Source organism: Diospyros lotus, chromosome 11, assembly GCF_014633365.1.
Source record: "Diospyros lotus cultivar Yz01 chromosome 11, ASM1463336v1, whole genome shotgun sequence".
NCBI lineage: Eukaryota > Viridiplantae > Streptophyta > Magnoliopsida > Ericales > Ebenaceae > Diospyros > Diospyros lotus.
Genome location: NC_068348.1, coordinates 3,628,354 through 3,649,075, shown reverse-complemented (window position 1 = coordinate 3,649,075; position 20,722 = coordinate 3,628,354). Strand labels below are relative to the sequence as shown.

Here is a 20,722-nt window from a genome sequence, read left to right as displayed (position 1 = left end):
GAGAGATAAAACTACTTAATCAATTGAGGACCATAACCCATTTATATAGCAGTTAACAACTTCTTATATTTTCAAATTGACCCCTCATCAATTTAGAAATATAACTTCTGTCTCTACACATTAGTTCTATGATAGTTTAATACCTAATAGACCAAAAATAAACTTTATAAATCACTTTTAATTGGATAAATCTTAAGATAGGATTACACATTTTAAAATACATTTGTGGCTCTATATATTGAATAATTTATTTTCAACATTTTTTACCTTTCACACCAATACGGAATTGGGGAAATTGAGGTATTCGTCACAAAACATCCCCGAAATCTTGCTGAGGTTTCCAAATTCTGGTCGGGATTTGTGGAGAATTAATCAAGAACTGGAAATTCGGAAAAAAAAAAAAAATGGCGAGGATTGACGCATTTTCCAGTGATAAATCGGTCTTGACACGCAGCAAATTAAGATGAAAGACTTTGGCTTTATAACCGGTGGTTTTCCGAGATCGAGACAAGCGAGAGGGTGAGGAAAAGAGGAAATATGGAGATTTTGGTGGTCGGAGGAGAAAGAATTGATTGGAAAAAAACATGCGCCGGCGATCTGGTGCGGCGATGGTTGGGAAAATCTACAGCTATTTCCAGTGACGACAAGTGGCGAAGGTGGCCGGTGACGGTCCTACAATAACCGACAGTGAGTTCCAATAACACTAGCAGCGGTGGAAGGAGCGCAACGGCTCACTGACGGCGAGGAGCTGAACGAAGAAAATTACTTATATTATTCTATCTTTAAAACATAATTATTTAATAAGTAATGTTAGAAGTGATAACGATGATAGTGTAATCAGTCATGTGTTGCATTTTTTTTTTTTGGTTAACACACCATCACGAGCGCTCCCGCTGTTTGGCCCCACAATTTCAGCAGAGGTAAATCAGGGAATCCAGCAGACATGTTTCGACTCCTAGCACGACCGCAAATGTGAGGGCGGCAAGTATTTTTCATTTTTTAGGGTCGCTCCTTACCTACTGAACTATCTTTTGGTCAGGACTCGAACACAGAACCTAGGGGTCCAAAGAACAACACCCCAGCACATTCTTCCTTTGCTAGTTGATCTATGCCCTAGGGGCTTCATGTGTTGCATTTTCATTGAAAAAGATATTCAGATAAGATGATAACATATAGTCTTTTTACTCTTCTTTAATGAGAAAATGCTACATCACTGATAACACTCTCGCCATCAGTAGTGACTTCTAGTATTATTCTTATTTCATACTCTTAGTTTTTTTTCAATGTAATGAATTAAAAATAATTACTTTATTTATTTAATTTTTTAGAGCATATAGTTTAGTGACACTTAATTTTATTCTTTCGAATGGAATCTATAAACTAAAAAATCTGGACTCAAAAGGAACCACTCTACTAAAAAGATGAAACCAAACTAAATCAATCACAATGATTCTGTTCGATCTCAAGTCCACTTAAACTCAGAGACACCCTTAATATAGCCCTTAAAAAAAATCCTTTTAGAACTAAATTAAAATGCTTGAATCTTAGAAATAATTGATAAAAGGTGAAGGCTTGAAGCATTAAAGAGATTCCACTTATAGTTCTTATTAATAGATGTTGGAGACTCATACAGATTTGGTGTCGACTCTTTTCAATCTGAAAGTAACAACAAATCAAAATAATCCATTTAATGTAAAATAGACAAATTGATGTTAACGAGCTGTTATAAACAAGAATTTGTATCATACGAGGCAATTATTATAATATGTTAAATATAAGGTTAGAAAGCCTTAAAGATCTCCAAAACATTTCTTAGTAAAATTCAACAAGTCTCTATCAAATGATCAACCTATAACAAGAAAGAATCAGATAGTATTTTTGCTTGGAGCGACTCTATATGTATCTAAGACAAAAATGCTTCTACTTGGAGTATTTTTGATCTTATCTCCTTGCCATATGGCCAATCTTTGCTCATGTGTCATGCCAATATATACTAATTTGGTTAATAGTTTGAAATAATTAGTCTTTTAAGTGGAGTTTGTAATTTTATTACATATTATAACTAATGATTATATATTAAAAATATATTTTACATTTGCAAAAAAAAAAAGAAACAATATGAATCGATGTGACTCGTAATAAAAAAAAAAATGCTAGTTATATAAATAATTGAGTTACTAAAAGGATGACCGAAGGTATTAAATAACAAAAATACCCTCACCTAATTAGCCTCTGTCATCTTTGGATGAAGTCCCATATTTCATAAAACAAGTCCGATCAGCCTTCATGATCAGGCTTCCCCCTCGGTGACACTTTGATGATCGATGATGAAGTCATCGGATCTGATTCAATCATCGAGTTTGTCATCCCATTAGTACATATAGCATAGTTCATAAAAAAATCATTGTCATATTTGTTGTGATAGTATTTTTTTTTTTTTTTGTTTTACATTCTACCGCTATATATATTTATACTTAGAGAAGTGGAATGTGCTAGATAAAATAAAATATATAAAGGGTGACCATTAGCAATTAAATTGAGTGTAAAAGAAAAATAATGTATAAAACAGGTCAAAAGACCTTAGCTAGGGCATTAATTAGCCCATGCATTACAAACCCAAATTAGGAAATAAGTTTAAATTAAGAAATAACTTATTTGATTGTTTTTTAAGTAAGATATATATAAAAATATTTTAGAAAAATAAAAAGTTTATTTCAATAGGAAAAGCAGAACTCATAAGACCAGTAGATCTAAGCAATTGTTTATTTCAATTTTATAACGAACTTTTAATTTTGTGATTAAATAAAAAGTTTATTGTAAAAATTAAAAATTCATTATAAAATTAGAACAAAACTAAAAGTGCTTTTACATAATTACCCTTTGAAAAAAAAGAGAAACTGACATCCTCAGCCATCTTTCTTTCATTGTTTGAATTTATGGCCCAATATTTTCTTTTATATCCTTTGCCCTAACGATTCATATAACACAATCAATCTATACATAGTTATAGAGACGAATAATATTAAGAGTCATAACTGATAATGATGTCAACAGTTACGTAGCGTCTCCTAATTGAAAGAGATTAAGGAAATGACGCGTTATTGTCTTCTCTACTTAACATAACATATCTTCCAATGAAGATATGACACATTATTATTAGTGATGATTCCTAATATTACTCTAAATCCATTTATGAGCTGTTGTACCAAAAGGGACATAATCAGTGCTAAAGTTTCCTACTTTGTACAAGTTGTAAATTTGAAAACTTTTTAATCACAAAAAAATAACTGTTATTACGGAGACTCGCCATCAAAACACTTCTATGTCGATTCCTAATTAACTAATAGCATACATTCCCCAAGTCGAAGAGTAGGCGATCTATGGAAGGCCTAGCCTCAGGGGATGGATCGGTGCAAGCCAATGCAACCTCGAAAACCTTCATGGCTTCCTCTCTCCCTTTCCCTTCCATTGGAGCCTCAAGAAGATCAAACTTCCCCCTTCTAATCTCTACTCTCTCCTCTTTGCTGCATCTTTTCATAGACTTAATCCCTCCAAGCAAGTCCAACATTATGACCCCAAAGTTGTAGATGTCGTTCTCCTGGGAGAGGGCGGTGGCGCAAGGCGCGGGTTGGGGGGGCCGAGGGGGCGGCTTGAGCTGCCAGCTGGTGTCGGAAACTTCCAGGCGCTCCGCCAGCTGGGCGAGGCCGTAGTCGGAGAGGCAGGCGGTGAAGTCGACGTTGATGAGGACGTTGGAGGGCTTGATGTTGCCATGGACGTTCATGGGGAGGCGCTTGTCTTGGCCTGGAGACTGGGAATGGATGAAGGCAATGGCCAGGGATATGTTGAGGATTATGGTCAGCCTCTGATTCCAACCCAGAGCTGTGTGCCCATGTTTTCTGGCACCTATAACATTGGCATATATTCATTTTTCGTGAAGTTTTATGATAAATGTACATCATTTTTGCATAAATTTATGCACAAGATATATGACAACATATATATACATCCATAAATCATAGCTTTGAAGAATGAGCAACTTGAATGAGATTGTTCATATTTCTCTATCTATGAATGTTGAAGAGCTACGTACATCAATCTAATAACTATTATTTAAGTTATAGACAAAGACAAATTGGACAAGAACAAGTGAAGAAACCAGCAAGAAATGATGAATTGGGGCATACCATCAAGCAAGTCGGCGAGGCTTCCCATGGGATAGTAATCGGAGACGACGAACTTCATCCTCTTGGCATACATGTACGCCCTCACCGGCACCAGATATTGGCAACGCCGGCTCGCCAGCGCCAGCCGCTGGATGCTCCGCCCGAACTCGCCTCTACGAACGCTCAACTTCCGGAACCTCTTCACCGCGCAAACCCTACCGCGGTCTAGCACCACCTTCTCCGTCATCCCCAGCAGGCCCTCGCCGATCATCCCGACCGACGCCCTCAACACCTCCCTCAGCGTCAAGTACGCCGCCTCGCCGCCGGCATCCCGGTCATGCCCGTCGCAGACGATCAAGGGCACGTCGATGTCCATGAAGCCGAAGATGCAGTCCTCGTACTCATGAATGGACACTGATCTGTGGCTCTGCTGCTCATCGTTTCTGGGGCTCTGCTTGTGGCTGCTGGGCTTCGTGAAGGCTCTGGACAGCATCTTTGGAGAGTGGTTGAGGAGAGATCATCTGGGCGAGTTTATAGATGGAGCTTGATTCAATGGATTCTTAGGTCTCATCGAATACATGCATGCAGATTATGGAATTTGTTTTTTGTAAGCATTTGGGTCCGCAAGATCCCAAGACGGATCCATTGAAATACTCTTCATTGAATATTGGTGGCACCATCATCATTTCCTTAAATTTTAATTAATTATTATTTAATATCTGTATGTATATATGGCAATGATAATGGGGTGAACTTTGGTGAATATACATGCCATACGACGGTTATAAGATCGAAATTGGCACCCTTATTGGAGGATCATGGCCGTTGGATCAATGTTTGTTTGTCGGATGTGACGATATTTTAGGACCAAAGATTCACCAAGTTGGCGTTGAATATGGCTTCGGATATATAATATTTTAACTCAAATATTTGACCTTGGGCCATGAACATTGTTTTACATTCTTTATATAATTAGAACGAAAGCCAAAATAAAAAATACGAAAAAACAACAACAACAACATATCTAGTCTTTATCCCACTATGTGGGGTCAGTTACATGAATTCTAAACTTCCATATATTTCTATCTTTTGTGATATCTTCATTTAAATCCATACACTTCATATCAAATTTTAATATTTCTCCCAAAATCTTTTTGGTTCTGTCTCTATCTCTTTTTTTGATTAATTATTCCATTTCATCAACTCTCCTCACAAGAGCGTCTCTTGGTCTCCTTCTCACATGATCAAACCATTTTAATTTATTCTCTCTCATTTTCTCCTCAATTGGCACCACTCCTACCTTATTACGAATAACTTCATTTCTAATTTTATCTTTTCTTGTATGGCCGCACATCCATCTTAACATTCTCATCTCCGCTACGCTAGTATTTTACTCATGCTGGTATTTAATTGCCCAACATTCTGAACCATACAACAAGATTAGTCTTATAGATGTCCTATAGAATTTTCATTTCAGTTTTAATGGGATTTTACCATCACATAACACCTCTGATGCATTTCTCCATTTTAGTCAACTTACTTTAATTTTATGTGTGACATTCTAGTGAATTTCTCTATCTTTTTGAATCACTGATCTCAAATATCGAAAATAGTCTTTTCTTTATAAGATTTGGTCTTCCAATTTTATTACAACATCATCTACTCTTGCATTTTTACTAAATTTACATTCTATATATTATGTTTTCTTTTCCATAATTTAAATCTCTTAGATTCTAAATTGTTTCTCCACAACTCAAGCTTAGTGTTCACTCCTTCTTTTGTTTCATCCACCAACACTATGTCGTCTGCAAATAGCATATACCATGGCACCTCTGTTTGAATATCTTTAGTGAGTTCATCCATTATTAGAGCAAATAAGTATGAACTTAGTGCAGAACCTTGATGGAGTCCAATTATAATTTTAAACAGTTCAGTATCCCCTTTGCATGTTCTGACCCTTGTCTCTGCATCACAATACATGTCCTTAAAGGCTTGTATATAGGCTATTCGGACTCTTTTCTTCTCTAAAACCCTCCATAATACTTTTCTGAAAACTCTATCATAGGCCTTTTCTAGATCTATAAACACCATATGTAGGTCCTTTTAATGATTCCAATACATTTCCATTAGGCACCTAAGTAGGTATATAGCTTCCATTGTTGACCTGCCAGGCATGAAATCAAACTGATTTTTCGAGACCTCTATTTCTTTTCTGAGCCTTTGCTCTATTACTCTCTCCCAGAGTTTCATGGTATGACTCATTAACTTAATTCTTTTGTAATTTTCACAGTTTTGAACATCTTCTTTGTTCTTGTATATAGGAACCAAAGTACTCTTCCTTTACTCATCTAACATCTTTTTTGATTTAAGTATCGATCATCTTATCTCATGAGGAAATAATCTATTTGGGTGCTTGATATGACATTTTTATATGTGATTAAGTGTTTGTCCCATTTTTTGAACCTAGTATTGGTTATGATGAACCCATATGCCATAGCAAAATCTAGAATAAATTTACCCTCATTATTAATTTTCCCGAATCCATACCTTCCATGTACCTCTCTATAGCCATTTTTGTCTCTACCCACGTGCCTATTTAAGTAATCTCCTATAATCAATTTCTCTCCTCTTGCTATCATTTGTATGAGTCCCTCTAGGTCTTCCCAGAATTTTACTTTTATCTTTTCACCTAACCCCGCTTGTGGTGCATATGTACTAAAGATATTCATAGTCGTTCTTGCTAGACTAACCTTCACCATAATAATCCTATCCCCTATTTTCTTTACATCCACTACCTCATCTACTAAACTTTTATCCATAATAATCTCCACTCCATTTTTCGCTCGATCATTTCCTGTGTACCATATTTTATATTTAGTTTCTGATAAAATTTTTGCTTTTTTTCCTACCCATCTCGTCTCTTGAAGGTACATAATATTAATCTTTCTCCTAATCATCACATTTACCACTTCCATAGTTTTGCCTGTTAATGTTCCTATGTTCCATGACCCAATCCTTAATCTATGATTTTGTTTTTAGCCTTGACTTTGAATTTATTTTTTATTTTGAATTTGTTTTTATTTTGATTTTGGACTACTTTCTTTACCCACTCTGTCCAAGCAAATGCGGGGACCTTTGTTCATTTGTCACTACATCCGAGCGCCAATGCAACGACCCTAACTCACTTAACACTACACGCGAGCAGTGTAGCTCGTCGCTATGAAGGGTTATGCCCACGCCCCAACGATTTTTCATAATTTATGTAGAGTTCATGTTTTGCATTCGACTAAGTTTTACGTTAGTTGTCGGCTATCTAACACAACCCTCATATAATTTTATATTATATAATATAAGAATTTTTTTTTTTTGAAAAATTCTATCTCTAACCTTTTCATAGACAGAAACGTATTTACAATATTTTTTTAATATTACAAAATAATTTTGAAATATTTATAAAATTGTAAAAATAGATCATTTTTTTTTTCGTGTTTCTTAGCATTTTGGTACAACAAACTTCAAAACAACACTGAGGAAGTGTTTTCATGCATCACAGGTCTTTATTAAAATCGGTCTGACACTAAAATATTATTTTTAAAGAAAAATAGTTTAGTCTTTGGCTAATTTATTTGAGAAACCTTTTTTTTTGACATTGTCATATATGTTTGGGGGCAAAGGATACTTCTAGCAATAAAATTAATTATCAAAATTATTAATAACCAAAGCTCAATCAGCATCCAAGGAGATTGATCATAACTTGAGTCCCAAGCCATCATTGGAGGATAGGTAAAAATAGATTTATTGAAAAGTTGGGATTTCAAAGTCGATTTTAATTAGATTGACCATCAGGTGTGAATCGAATGCTTTTAGTGGGTGTTTATATTTGTCTTAAATCACTGCTCATTTCATTTGGTCTAAAGGGTTTTTATCACTATTTTCGTAATTTTAATCTCTTATAGAGAGTGTAACGACATTTTATAAACAATTTTATCATCTCTATTGTAAAGGATTAAACTTATTTGAAATAGATCCCTTTCTCACATGGATTTGAATCCATTTAGTTTGTACCGGTTCGTCCATGACTATTAGGACAAGAAAATATTTAATGCAATAATGATACCATGTCATTATTATATAGACTATAACATTGAATATTTTATCTAGTGACCCTCAATATATATATATATATATATTGCTACTTGTTTTGATGTGTAATAATGTATTTAAATAAATTTGTCTCATACACAATTATATATGATCACCTTAAATAAATTTTAAATATGTACTTGTCGATATTTGAAATTGGTCGACCGTGGTTTGTTGGCCTGCCTAATAAGATAAACATGAATGTAAAGAAAAGAAACAAATAGTACAAATAACAAGCAATACGTAAGAGAGTTTTTACGTGGTTCGACCAAAATGATGCCTACTCCATTACTGTTATCTAATAATTTTAGCAGATTAACAGTATGTAATTCATCATGCTTGTACAATAATTTTTCGACCCCTATTTATAGAATGAGGTGTTTACAATTTTGATGACTTGTAAATATAGAAGGATAATATCTAAGGGATAATTTGTCCTTATCAGCTTTACAAAATCGGGGGTAAATTCCACATTACCAGGGATGTGGTTTGCTTTAAATAAAGCAGGCGAATATTGCCTCTGATTATCACGCTGTCTTTTTGTCCTGTGAGTTGATTGGATTGGCTAGCGAGCTAAAGGTCTTGTTGGGAGCTTGTTTATTCTTCCTGTCAGAGCTCAGGTTTCAGCGATCTACGACCTTGCTGTGGTGTCCTCGGCTTTAGGCCTATTGAATTTTGGGAGATTGGGTCAACCTGCTCAGTAAAGTTTAGTCCATACCAAGTGTTTCAGAAATTACTCATAATATTACTTATTGAATGGAGAACTTTTATATAAATTTTAGATATTTATAAAATTTAATATATTTTTAAAAATGTAATTAGATCATTAAAAATTAAAAAATGAAAACTATTAAAAGATAAAAAATTTCAATTTCCAAACTTTTTAACTCTTAACTACTAACTTATTAATGTTTTATTTTAAAATTGATATATATATTTTTTTAATTTTTGTATCCCATTGATTAAATAAAGATAATTTTTTAAATTAATTTTAAAACTATATTAAAATTGGGTCACCTCAATGAGCTTTTGTTAGGCTCAATTGTTTAGACTCATAAGCCTAAATTTGACCCAACTCAACCTATCCTAAGTAAGTTCATAAATTAAAGCTGCGTTCTTTTATTTTTTTATTTTTAGTCTTAAATTTTAAATTTATTTTTAATTTTTTATTTTGATAGTCTATTTTTAGAAAATTCAAAACGTATTCTCTTTGTCATTTTGAAAAATTATTTCTCAAAACAAAAAATTAGAAAAGCGTTCTCTTTGAAATTTTGAAAATAATTTTTTAATAATATTTTATTCAATAAATTTGATTATTCAGTAAATTAGAAATATTTAATGTTAATATATTATTAAAAATATATATATTTTAAAATTAATGAATTTTGTAATATTTTTTTCCATTACAATAATAAAACACGAATAAATAAATATATTTTGAATTTAGAGTTTGTTTTAAATGAAAACAGTTAAAACAACTTTTTGTTGTTTTGAGTTTTCTTTGTAATTTTTTTTTGTTTTCAAAAATATATTTTTAAAAATAACAAAAAGAACGTATTTTTATTATTTTAATATATTATTTTTTCAACTTTTCATTATTTTTCAATTTTTTTTCAACTTTTTATTATTTTCAAATCATTTTTAGTATCCTCCACATCTACACTGTTATCACATTCACATCCTTTTGGGTCTCATGGGTTGGTCCGGTTTGGTTAAGGGGACCCAATTTATTAATTGCAAGTTTTTGGGTCTGCAAGATCCCAAGATGGATCCATTGAATAGTCTTCATTGAAGATTGGCCACCCCGTTATTTCTTTAAATTTTAATTAATTATTTTTTGATATATATATATATATGCATATATGTATGGATGTATATATGGCAATAATAGTAAAATAATAGGGGGAGCGGGAGTGCGATTTTGTTCACCCCTTTAATGGGGGTGACTATCACCGTGTTGTAGTTCCGTTATTTTTTACCCTAAAAAACATTGAGATTATTTTTTACCCTCAAAAGTATGATTTTATTATTTTTTACCCAAAAAAATACTGATATTATTTTTTATTTTAAAAAATATTAAGAGTGATGGTCACCCGTTAAAGGAGGTGAACAAATCGAGCTCTTTAGGGGTATGGCAGTATCCAGTGAATGTACTTGCCATATGACGCTTAGTGAATCAAAATTGGTAGCCTTGAGGATCATGGCCGTTGGATCAATGTATGTTTGTAGGGGGTGTGGCAATAGTTTAGGACCAAAGATTCACAAGTAGATCTTGAATATGGCCTCGCATATATAATATTTGCACCAGAGTTGTTAATAGATCAGTTAGATTTGATGATCCGATCCAAATTTTTAACATGAAATTAGTCGATTTTGAGTTACGCTTAACAAGTTTTGCTTGTTATTGTGTCGATCAATAAGAGTTTATTGGTTAAGCTTGATAATAAATTAACTCAAAAAAACCTAAAATCAATCTGATAATAAAACAAGTTTAAATAGGTTAACACCAAACTCAAAATTGAAATTGACCCATTATAACCTATTAATTAGAATATTTGTTAATTTTTAAAATATCCTTAACAACTTTTTCAATTTTCATTTTTTGCCAAGTCATTTTTCACACAAAATTTTAATATTTTGTTCATTTTCTAAGTTGTATCATGGACGATGGATGTACGATTATTAGTTTATATCTTGACTATTGACTATTTTGGATCATTCAGCAAAAATAGAATAAAACTAATCATTCCATCAATAATTTGTGGAATAATGTTATTGGTACACTTTTGTGTACACATTAGGCTACACAAAGGTGTACCAATGACAAAAATATCTCTCATGAGACGTATAGAGGCGTGTGAGGCGCATGGAGAAGTGTAGGATATTTTGGTCATAATACCTCTTGTGTAGCCCAAGATGTACAAAAATGATGTACATGTAGCATGATTCTAATTTGTGAGTTATTTTATTTTATTTTTAGTTTAAATCTTTTGATTGATATTTAAATTTAAATATATACTTAAACAGGTTAATAAGTAAACTTGAGCTATACATGCTATAATATTAGTAAGTTTTTAATAGGTTAACTGGTTTAGTTAACATATCCAGATTTGAGTTGAGAGTTTTTTATCTAATAAGTTAACTGATCAAGTTTGGATTGAATCTTAACAGATCACAAGCTATTAGTAACTCAACGAACCGATTACTTGTTTTGACACCCTTAATTTGCACAATGTTTCAAATAAATTATTGTATTTTAAAATTTAAGACTAAATTAATTATTGTGTTTTAAAAAGACATAAATTGTAACAGCTGTGTGAAGGTCTTTAAATTTGAATTTAGGATTCCATTTGGGTGTTTGCAATTGTATAAGTTATCTTGATTAGGGATGGAGTTGACATTATTAATAAAATTGCAACAACATTAGATAACATTAAGATGACATCTATCATAATACCTAATATAGGCCAGATTTGAAAATATAATAATTTATATAACCCTTATATACACTACAGGAAAATGGGGCATTGCCGGCGAATTTTTCCCGGCGGTTTAAAGAAGTGTCGGGAATACACCAAAATCCCCGGCGGTTTCAAAAACCGCCGGGGATAATAAAAATCCCCGGCGGTTTTTATGAACCGCCGGTAATGAGTACACATCACCGGCGGTTTTTATAAACCGCCGGTGATGTTCACTATCCCAGGCGGTTTTTGAAACCGCCGGGGATATGATTTAATATAGCATCGCCAAAATTAACCCCTCCCTCGCGCCCCCGCCCAAATCTTCCTCTCATCCCCTTATCTTCTAAAATCCCCCCTGCAAACCCTAGAACCCTCTCTCGCTCGGGCCTCGCCGTGTCTCTCTCGCTCGCTCACTCGCCCTCGCTCTCGCCGCTGAGTCGCTGCCTCTCTCTCCCTCGCCTCGCTCTCGCTCGCCCACTCTCAGTCGCGCGCTCTCGCCCTCGCTGCTCGCTCTCGCCCTCTTCGTCTCTGTCTCTGTCGCTCGCCCTCAATCGCTCTCGCCCTCGCTTGCTTTCGCCTTTGCCCTCAAAAAAGGTTAGCCTCGAAGCTTCTGCTTTGATTTGGATTGACGAACAGAGCCCCTGAATCTGTTCGTCAATCCAAATCCAAATCCCCTCAATTACTCACAATTGTTGTTTGCATATATCTGATATTTACTGATGTATGTGCTCTCAAATTTTAAAAAGGATTGGTGAAATTTTAATTGCATAACCAAATCCCCTGAATCTGATATCTGATATGAAATGCTTAGCTGCTGCATTAGGAAGCAGAAAGAAAAATGTTGGTTCATATATATATATCCAAATACTATTTGAATATATAAACACTAAACATTTTGACCATGTTGCATTTGGATTGAGAAATTTCAAATGACCATGTTTGATTCTGTCATTTTGAAATACTTGCATTTCAAATCCTGGATTTGGACCCAAATACAAATGCTTCCAACAATTATATAACCAAAAATGTATTTGGAATTTTTCAAATTCCAAATGATGAAGTCATGAACCTATCCATACGCAACCTTAAGGAAATACATGACAAATTTAGAAAACTAGGCCTTTTGCATGATTGTTTTCTGGATTATTGACACCAGAATGCGGTCATCATTTAGAGGTAAAATTCCCTATTACCTTGTCCTGCTCCAAACCTTTTGCATGATTGTTTTCTAAGTTAAAACCTTGAGTAGTCGATGAAGTTGTAGTCTTTTTTTTCTTATTTTTATATTGCACAGGTTATAAGACAAGCGATTAGCAAAAGAGATAGAGAAGACTAAGAAAAACTTGGTGAACGACTCTTAGGTGTGAATATGGGTTATAAGGGCCTTAGAGATGATAAGGCCATAGATAGAAATGATTGGAAAGCTAGATTTTTTGTAGCTGACCCCACATAGTATGATTAAGACACACATTGTTGTTTTTAGATTACATACTTTAGGAGGAACAAGATGTCAATCAATGTTGTTTTCATGAGTAAGAGCGTGTTCCTGGATCAAACATTGGATATGCTTATGTTGAGTAGCCTTATACATAAATATATATAGGAAAATTCTGTATTTCTACCCACCCTAGCTAGCTATCTGTAATAATTAAGTTCTGTATTTCTACCCACCCTAGCTAGCTATCTCCAAGGTAGAACACGGCATTACACGTGCTCTTGCCTGCTCATCTCTGTTTTCATGAGTTAGGCTGGGTAAGCTCATTGAAATAATTTAATTCTGAGAGAGGAAACAAAAAAGGAAAAGAAATAGAAATGTGATCCACATTCAACAACTTAGAATGCATCAGCTCTAAGAATAGAGATGTTTGTCTGTGAGTTGCTATATGGTTTCACTGAACATACCTAATATAGAGTTGAGAATCATAGGCTAAAGGAAAAGTTTAAAAGGACTTCAAAGCCGGCAAAAATTTCATCTTTGGATTTGGAATCAGACACAACCTGCAACCATGATACTTCTACATTGAGCCCCCCCCCCCTCCTCCTCGTTCCCACCCAAAACCTAGAAAAAGTGAGGCTACTGTTGTGCCACTTAAATGAAATCTAACCATGTAGTTTAATGTATATGATATTCTTGTTATCTGTGGGACTATTGATGAATCAATACACACACGTGAAGAATAGAATGTGTTTCACACTAGTACAGTCACAAGATCAATAATATTCCCATGGAATAAGAGTACTTGGTTAAACTATAGATCTATTGTTTAACCAATGCATGTTTAGGGTATGTATATTATATATGTTTGCTCCTGTTTGCGGTTGATTTTATTCTAATTTTCTTTTATTTTGGTGAATATTGATGGATTCCTTTTATGTTTTTTGGCAACTAAGAAAAAATTTGATGGATTTCGAACTTGGGTTTCTGTGAATTTACCTTTACCTCTCTTGGGTTTGTGTTCTGTAGTTCAAATTGTAGCGGGCATTGTTTCAGTAAACCTAGGAGTGTACTTTAACCCGACACTGTTGTAATGGGAACTTATGTTTTGCTTTATTGTACTTTCTTACCATTTCTTAGAACTCTCTAGATTGATTGTTTGTGCAAGAACTCTGGATATGCTTGACATTAATTGCTGGAAGTAGTTTGGGGGCATCCGTATTTTGGCTGCCACTGTGAGGACAAACTAAGCATGTGCCAAAATTTTGGCTTGTAGGACCGGCACCAGTGTGAACTTTAAAAGTTCTGTTATTAATTGCTCGGCATATTGTTGTTTCCTTTTTATTTGGTAAGAAACCATGAGAACAGGATATAATAGAATATGCTTTTGTGGCTCTGTGATATAGATTTGAGATCTAGACTAATTACTAATTACTATTTACTATGTCAGATGCATTATCTTTTTATGCAATTTCATAGTTAATGTACATACTTATAGATCTATTGTTTTTCAATGCAGATTGAAAAAATATGATATGCAATTTTGGTTGAAGCAGCATGGTGGTAATCAAGGGTTATCTGAGGTCACTTAGATGTGTTTTAGTTTAGGGTTGATTTGTATGTGCAAAAATGATATTGTGTAATGAGATGAGACAAGATTGATCTTTTAAAATTGTAATGGTATTTAAATAGATTTATTATATACAATTATTATATGTATTGTGTGTAGTGGGTGGATCTTTTAAAATTATTGGTAGTTTTTTGTTATACTGATTTTGATTGTATTTGATTAATGATATAGGTACAGGTTGTAAAAAAAAAATTTTTAGCTGGTGTAATTTGGTTTTCTGTGGCGGTTCACCTTTACCGGCGGTTTCAAAACCGCCGGTAATAAGATTATTTCCGGCGGTTTTAAAACCGCCGGTAATGATATTATTACCGGCGGTTTTAAACCGCCGGAAATGTTTTTATTTTGCCAGCGGTTTAAAACCGTCGATAATAATATCATTACCGGCGGTTTTAAAACCGCCGGAAATTTTTTCGCTTTACCGGCAGAATTGAGTAACCGCCGGGAATTCTTATTTTTACCGGCGGTTCAACAAAACTGTCGGTAAATTTTTTTTTCCGGCGGTTGAAAACCGCCGGTAATATTTTCCGACGGACGTATTTCCGGCAGAATAAATTACCGCCGGTAAAATTTTTACCGGCGGTTTTTTTACTTTTTCCGGCGGTTTTTTAACCGCCGGAAAAAATTAATTCTCTTGTAGTGATAGTGGTCAATTTAATCCTAGAGTCAAAGTATAATGAGACCATAATATTTAACACCTAGAGACTTAGGTCCAAGCAACTTAAACATTGTTTGAAAGTCTATTGATATCGTTGTAAAACTTTATTTTATATAAAATAGTTTTCTAATATTCATTTTCAAGGGAAAATGAAAATAAATCACATATCGTATTTGCCTCTAGTAAGTAATATAATTAATACCCACCTCTTCAATAAGGTGTCACAAATATTTTGTTAGAGAATTATATATCATATGTTGCTAATTGATACTTATATACACTTATGTGTCTAATGACACAAGTTATATTTATAGACAAAATCAAAAAACTTATTAATAGAGATAAACATACATTCTCCATAAAAAATAACTCTATGCTACTATATATATGGACCGAAACTCAATCTTAAATAATCACCTTTTAATATAATTAAAATAATTGTCTAATAATAATCACATAATTTATAAACAATTGATAAATATGAGACACAATTATCTTTTTAACAAGAGACTATTACAATTCCCAATAAATTTGAACTCATAACCTATTATATTTAATATAAAACTAATTATTTCAATGCACCTAAACTTGTCTTTGTACAAATATTAATTTAAAAAATTAAATTTTAATCATCAAATATATTTTTTAACTTGCATGATACAAACCACACCCCTAATAATACATTTTTTTTATGATTTAGGTGTCCAAATTTCGCTTGAATAATCTTGTGAAGAGCGACTTTTTCCTTTGATTTGTCTTCCGGATAAATCCCTATGCTATCACGACTATCCTACTCGTGATCCCCACATTTATGTCGTGTAGATAGGATTCTAAAAGGGCGACTGGACGCACCTAATGATACATACTTATTTAGATAATCGACTGCAAATAACAATTCGATCCTTCTAAAGACAAATGGTGGCTTACCGGGCAGGGGCACCGCAGAGACTAGTTGGGGCAAGACATGGCTTGTTCGGTCCCCCTCATGTGCTCCTAGCTAGGCATTCATGCACAAGGGAAGGGTGCAACGCATGCCCTCTCTAAGCGCGCAGCCGCAGGCCAGAAGCCCTTGAGGGAGAGGGAGCAACCAATGCCTTGTGCTAACCGCTCATAACCTATATATTATATATAGCTCTCTCTCTCCTTTACTATTGGCCTTCAACTTAGTTTGTTTTGGTTTGGGGCAATGGATTGGATGGGAAGCTCCCTTTATATAAGTGGCGAAAGAGGATGTGGCAACAAGGGAGATGTGGAGAAGACATGCATGAGACCCCCAATGCAATTTAATTGGTGGGGTCTTCATATCTTTGGCACAATTCTTTTTTCTGCCAAATCCAGTCCCACCAAGGTTGCCCCATGTTGAAAGGAACCAAAAAAAAAAATGTTATCCCCGCACGATTTTCATGAAGAAAAAACTCATTCAATTTGTTAAAGTTTTGATGATCATATTATTTGTTTTTATCAAAGGACACATGGGTATAGTTAATATGGTTTTGTTTTAAAAGGGTTTGTTATGAAATTAGAGTGATTAATTCTCTTGTAATTAATATTGAGACGGTCAAAATTGTCTCTTCCCAATAGAAATTTCTTCAACTTAGGTGAATTATATGTATATCGACGAGACCCCATATGATACTATCAAAATCTTACTTCTCCTATGTGAAGTATTATCTGTTTTGTATGAGAACTAAGTTACGATATGCATAATTTAATTATGAGTAAAAGAAAGTGACCCCTTATTTATAAATCACAACTCTCCATTGACTTGCACTAATATAGAATTGTCTCTCTATAGTAATCACATATACACAAGGATGTGGCAATATTATAGTAGAAATTATAAGATATTTCAATTAATACATTATTTTACAATTATTATACCAACTTTTTCTTTATAAAATTTATGTTTAAGGTTATCATATGTGTATCCACTACGCAAGAGGATCAATTCAGTGGCATCTTACTGTATTCTTAAAGCCAATTTGTTCAAGCTACCATGTGATATATGGTGGTGAAAGCATTTTGACATTCTTGAACCACAGCATGAACACATGTCTAGTTATGGTGAGAAGATAAGACAGTGATCTATCTATATTCCAAAGGAAAAAGATGGATTGGCCCTTGAATCAGCCAGAAGACAAATTTATCTATCTTTTTGTTTATTTAAAAGAATATGAAAGATGCTTGGTTGCTTGGGCATCTCATCCACACACACACACACAAGCTCTATATAATGCAGAGAGAGGATAACATTTTGGCATTCCTCGAATCATACATTTGCTTCAACTTTATATCTTCCATCTTTTCAATCTCCATGTCAAATAGCATATTATTGGAACCTTCCAACTCTCTTACTTTGAAATCTAAGATGGCTGGAAACATCTTCCATCTTGAGGTTGTGGGTTTTACTTTATTATATATATTTACTGATATATCATTAAGGTCGCAATGAATAGAGAAAAATAAAGAGCATCTATAACTAGAAAGAGGGTTAGGAGATAACCCTGAAGAGATTTAAGCAAGGACCAAGCTTGCCAAGACAAGAATAACTGGAAAAGTAAAATATATGGTAGGTCTTGCCTGTGACAAAACTGAAACAAACCATCCAAATATGTATAGAATTTAATAAAAGAAGGGGCTTAGCCGACTGGGGCCATCGCCATGGTAGGAGACGTTGTGAGTTCAATTTAATTATAGTCTCGTGACATATATATGGTTTATAGTTTAATTGAAATTACATATTTGGTATTCTTAATTGTATAATCAGAATCTTAAAAATTAACATGATTTCATACTATACATAATGTTAACAAAAGTTGCGTGCCAGAGTTGATTGATGATGAAGTTGTCATCTCGAACCTTCAAACATCAAAGAATTACAACACTTGGATCGTCTTCGAATGCAATTTGGTATAGACTAGTTTCTCTTTCTAGACCTTTGTCACTCAATTCATAGAATTCATTCAAGATGGATGCGCTTTAATTATGTGATTTTTTTGTGTATTTTTATAGGAAGAGAGAGGACGATAACTGCTTAAGTAGTAGGTGCAAGTAGTTCCTCCCATCAAAGTAACCACTGCCAATCATTGCCCCATTATCCTGTTTAATTTATCAATTCACATAAGAGGTGATTTTTTTGGGGATAGATTTAAGGGATCAATTTCTTGAGTTCTTTGATAATTAAGGTGGCCTTGAGTTACCTTCCTACCATTTTTTTAGTTTTAATAGAAATCGAAAAGTTGTACTTGAAAAGAACAATCAATTTACCTAAAAAAAAAAGGAATTGATAAGTTTTAGTTATAATATATAACTTAAATTATTAAAATAAAAATGAGATAAGTTGTAAATAAGTTGTTGTCCAAATATAACACAAATTTATAACCGCAAGAGTGATTGTCTTTAGTCTCTAATCTTTTGAAGACTTGTAAAATAGAAGACAGTTAGGGGGTGGGGTGTCTTCCGTACAAACCTTCCGATACTTAAACTTAAGTTAGTTGACTCAGCTGAAAAACAAAGAAGTATTCAATTGTTGTTTGTATAGAAGTTCTTATATACATCGATCGGAAGGATTGCCCCTTATTTATAGAGACTGACATTGTTAAGTGGAGAGGCATTTGACCTTCATGATTGTCTATTACAGATCTCTAAGCAAAAATCTTAAATTTAATTTGATCTATTCTCTTCGTGTTATACTACAGAGGATCCCTTAAAAATTGTACCTCTTGAACCTAAGAGAGGCTCTTAAGAGACTCTCCCGAGGGTACCCAACTACTCTGTTAGGAAAGTCTCCCGAACCTCCCATTTTGGACCTCTTTCTCACTACAAGAAAAATCAGTTTTAGTGACGGATTTTGTGACGGGGATGCTCCCGTCACTAATTTGTGACGGGTTTAGTGATGGAAAGCCGTCACTAAAGTGGTTTAGTGACGGTCTGAAATTACCGTCACAAAATTGTGACGGGATATCTATTTCCGTCTCATATCAGTGACGGGATAGTGTATCCCGTCACAAAATAGTGACGAAAAATAATCTCTCGTTGCAAATCAGCGACGGGAGCGAGGTTTCCCGTCGCAAAACTGCGATGGGATTGATGTTCCGTCGCAGTTCTGCGACGAGACTGACGCCCCGTCGCAGAATTGCGACGGGACATGTCAGTCCTGTCGCAGTTCTGCGACGGGGACTGACGCCCCGTCACAGAATTGCGACGGGACTGACGCCCCGTCACAGTTCTGTGACGGGGACTGACGTCCCGTCGCAGAACTGTGATGCGACTGACATGTCCTGTCACAGTTGTTCCTTTAAAATAACCCCCGCCCCCCCTTTCCCTCCCACTCTTCCTCCACACCTTTGAACGACCCCCCTCCCTTTCTCTCACTGTCTCAATTTTTCTTCTTATTCACAGTTTCCTTGGTTTTTCTTCTTCTTCACAGTCTCTTTGTCTCCTTGGTTCTTCACAGTCTTCTTGGTTCTTCTTCTTCTTCAGTTATCTTCGGTGCTCTCAAGCTAAGTATTTTATGTTTTTTATTTTGTTTTAGTTTTAATTATATTCTGTTAGTTTAATTATAATTTATTTGTGTTAGTTTAGTTGTAGTTATTTTATTTTTGTGTTAGTTTATTTGTAGTTATTATTTTTGTGTTAGTTTAGCAGTTTATTTTTATATTAATTAGTTTAGTTTTAGTTTAATTGTTTATATTATTTGTAATGCTTAATTAAATAATTAAACTACAACTAATTAATTATTTAGTTATTTTGATATGTAATAATTGGACTAGGAAACTCGTGCATGTGTAAATAATGTTTATTTTTTTATTTTTAAGTTTAGATATATTTTTAATGAAAAATATTGTAATTTTAAATAAAATACGTAAAAAATTATATACTAAAAATAAACTTACTATTTAAGAAAGCATATATTTTAAGAAACTTAATATTTTCTAAAAATATTAAGTTTCTATACTAAAAATATTTTCTTAATATTTTAAGTTTATATACTAAAAATATATACTAAACATAAACTTAATAAAATATTTTAAGTTTATATACTAAAAATAAACTTAATATTTTCTTATTGTCATAAGAAAATATTTATGTGTATAAATTAAAAAATTAAAAAAATTCTATTAAAAATATAAAAGAATTCTATTTAAAATATAAAAAATAATAAATAATAAATAAAATTTTAATTAAAAATTTTAAAACTAACATATGAAATAAATTAGATAATTCTATTTAAAA

General features: G+C 33.6%; 1 protein-coding gene across 1 annotated transcript; it reads right to left on the bottom strand.

The window, feature by feature from the left end:
* Positions 1-3,340: 3,340 nt before the first annotated feature.
* Positions 3,341-4,656, bottom strand: LOC127813460 (probable inactive receptor kinase At3g08680). Its single transcript, XM_052354420.1, has 2 exons — positions 4,185-4,656; positions 3,341-3,903 (listed from the first exon to the last, which is right to left on the bottom strand). Exons 1-2 carry the CDS (start codon positions 4,654-4,656, stop codon positions 3,341-3,343), a joined length of 1,035 nt encoding a protein of 344 aa, XP_052210380.1.
* Positions 4,657-20,722: the final 16,066 nt, after the last annotated feature.

Coding starts and splice junctions, on each gene's coding strand:
- LOC127813460 (XM_052354420.1), bottom strand. CDS start 4,656: ATGCTGTCCAGAGCCTTCACGAAGCCCAGCAGCCACAAGCAGAGCCCC. Junction 3,904..4,184: donor CCTCGCCGACTTGCTTGATG/GTATGCCCCAAT, acceptor CCAATGTTATAG/GTGCCAGAAAACATGGGCAC.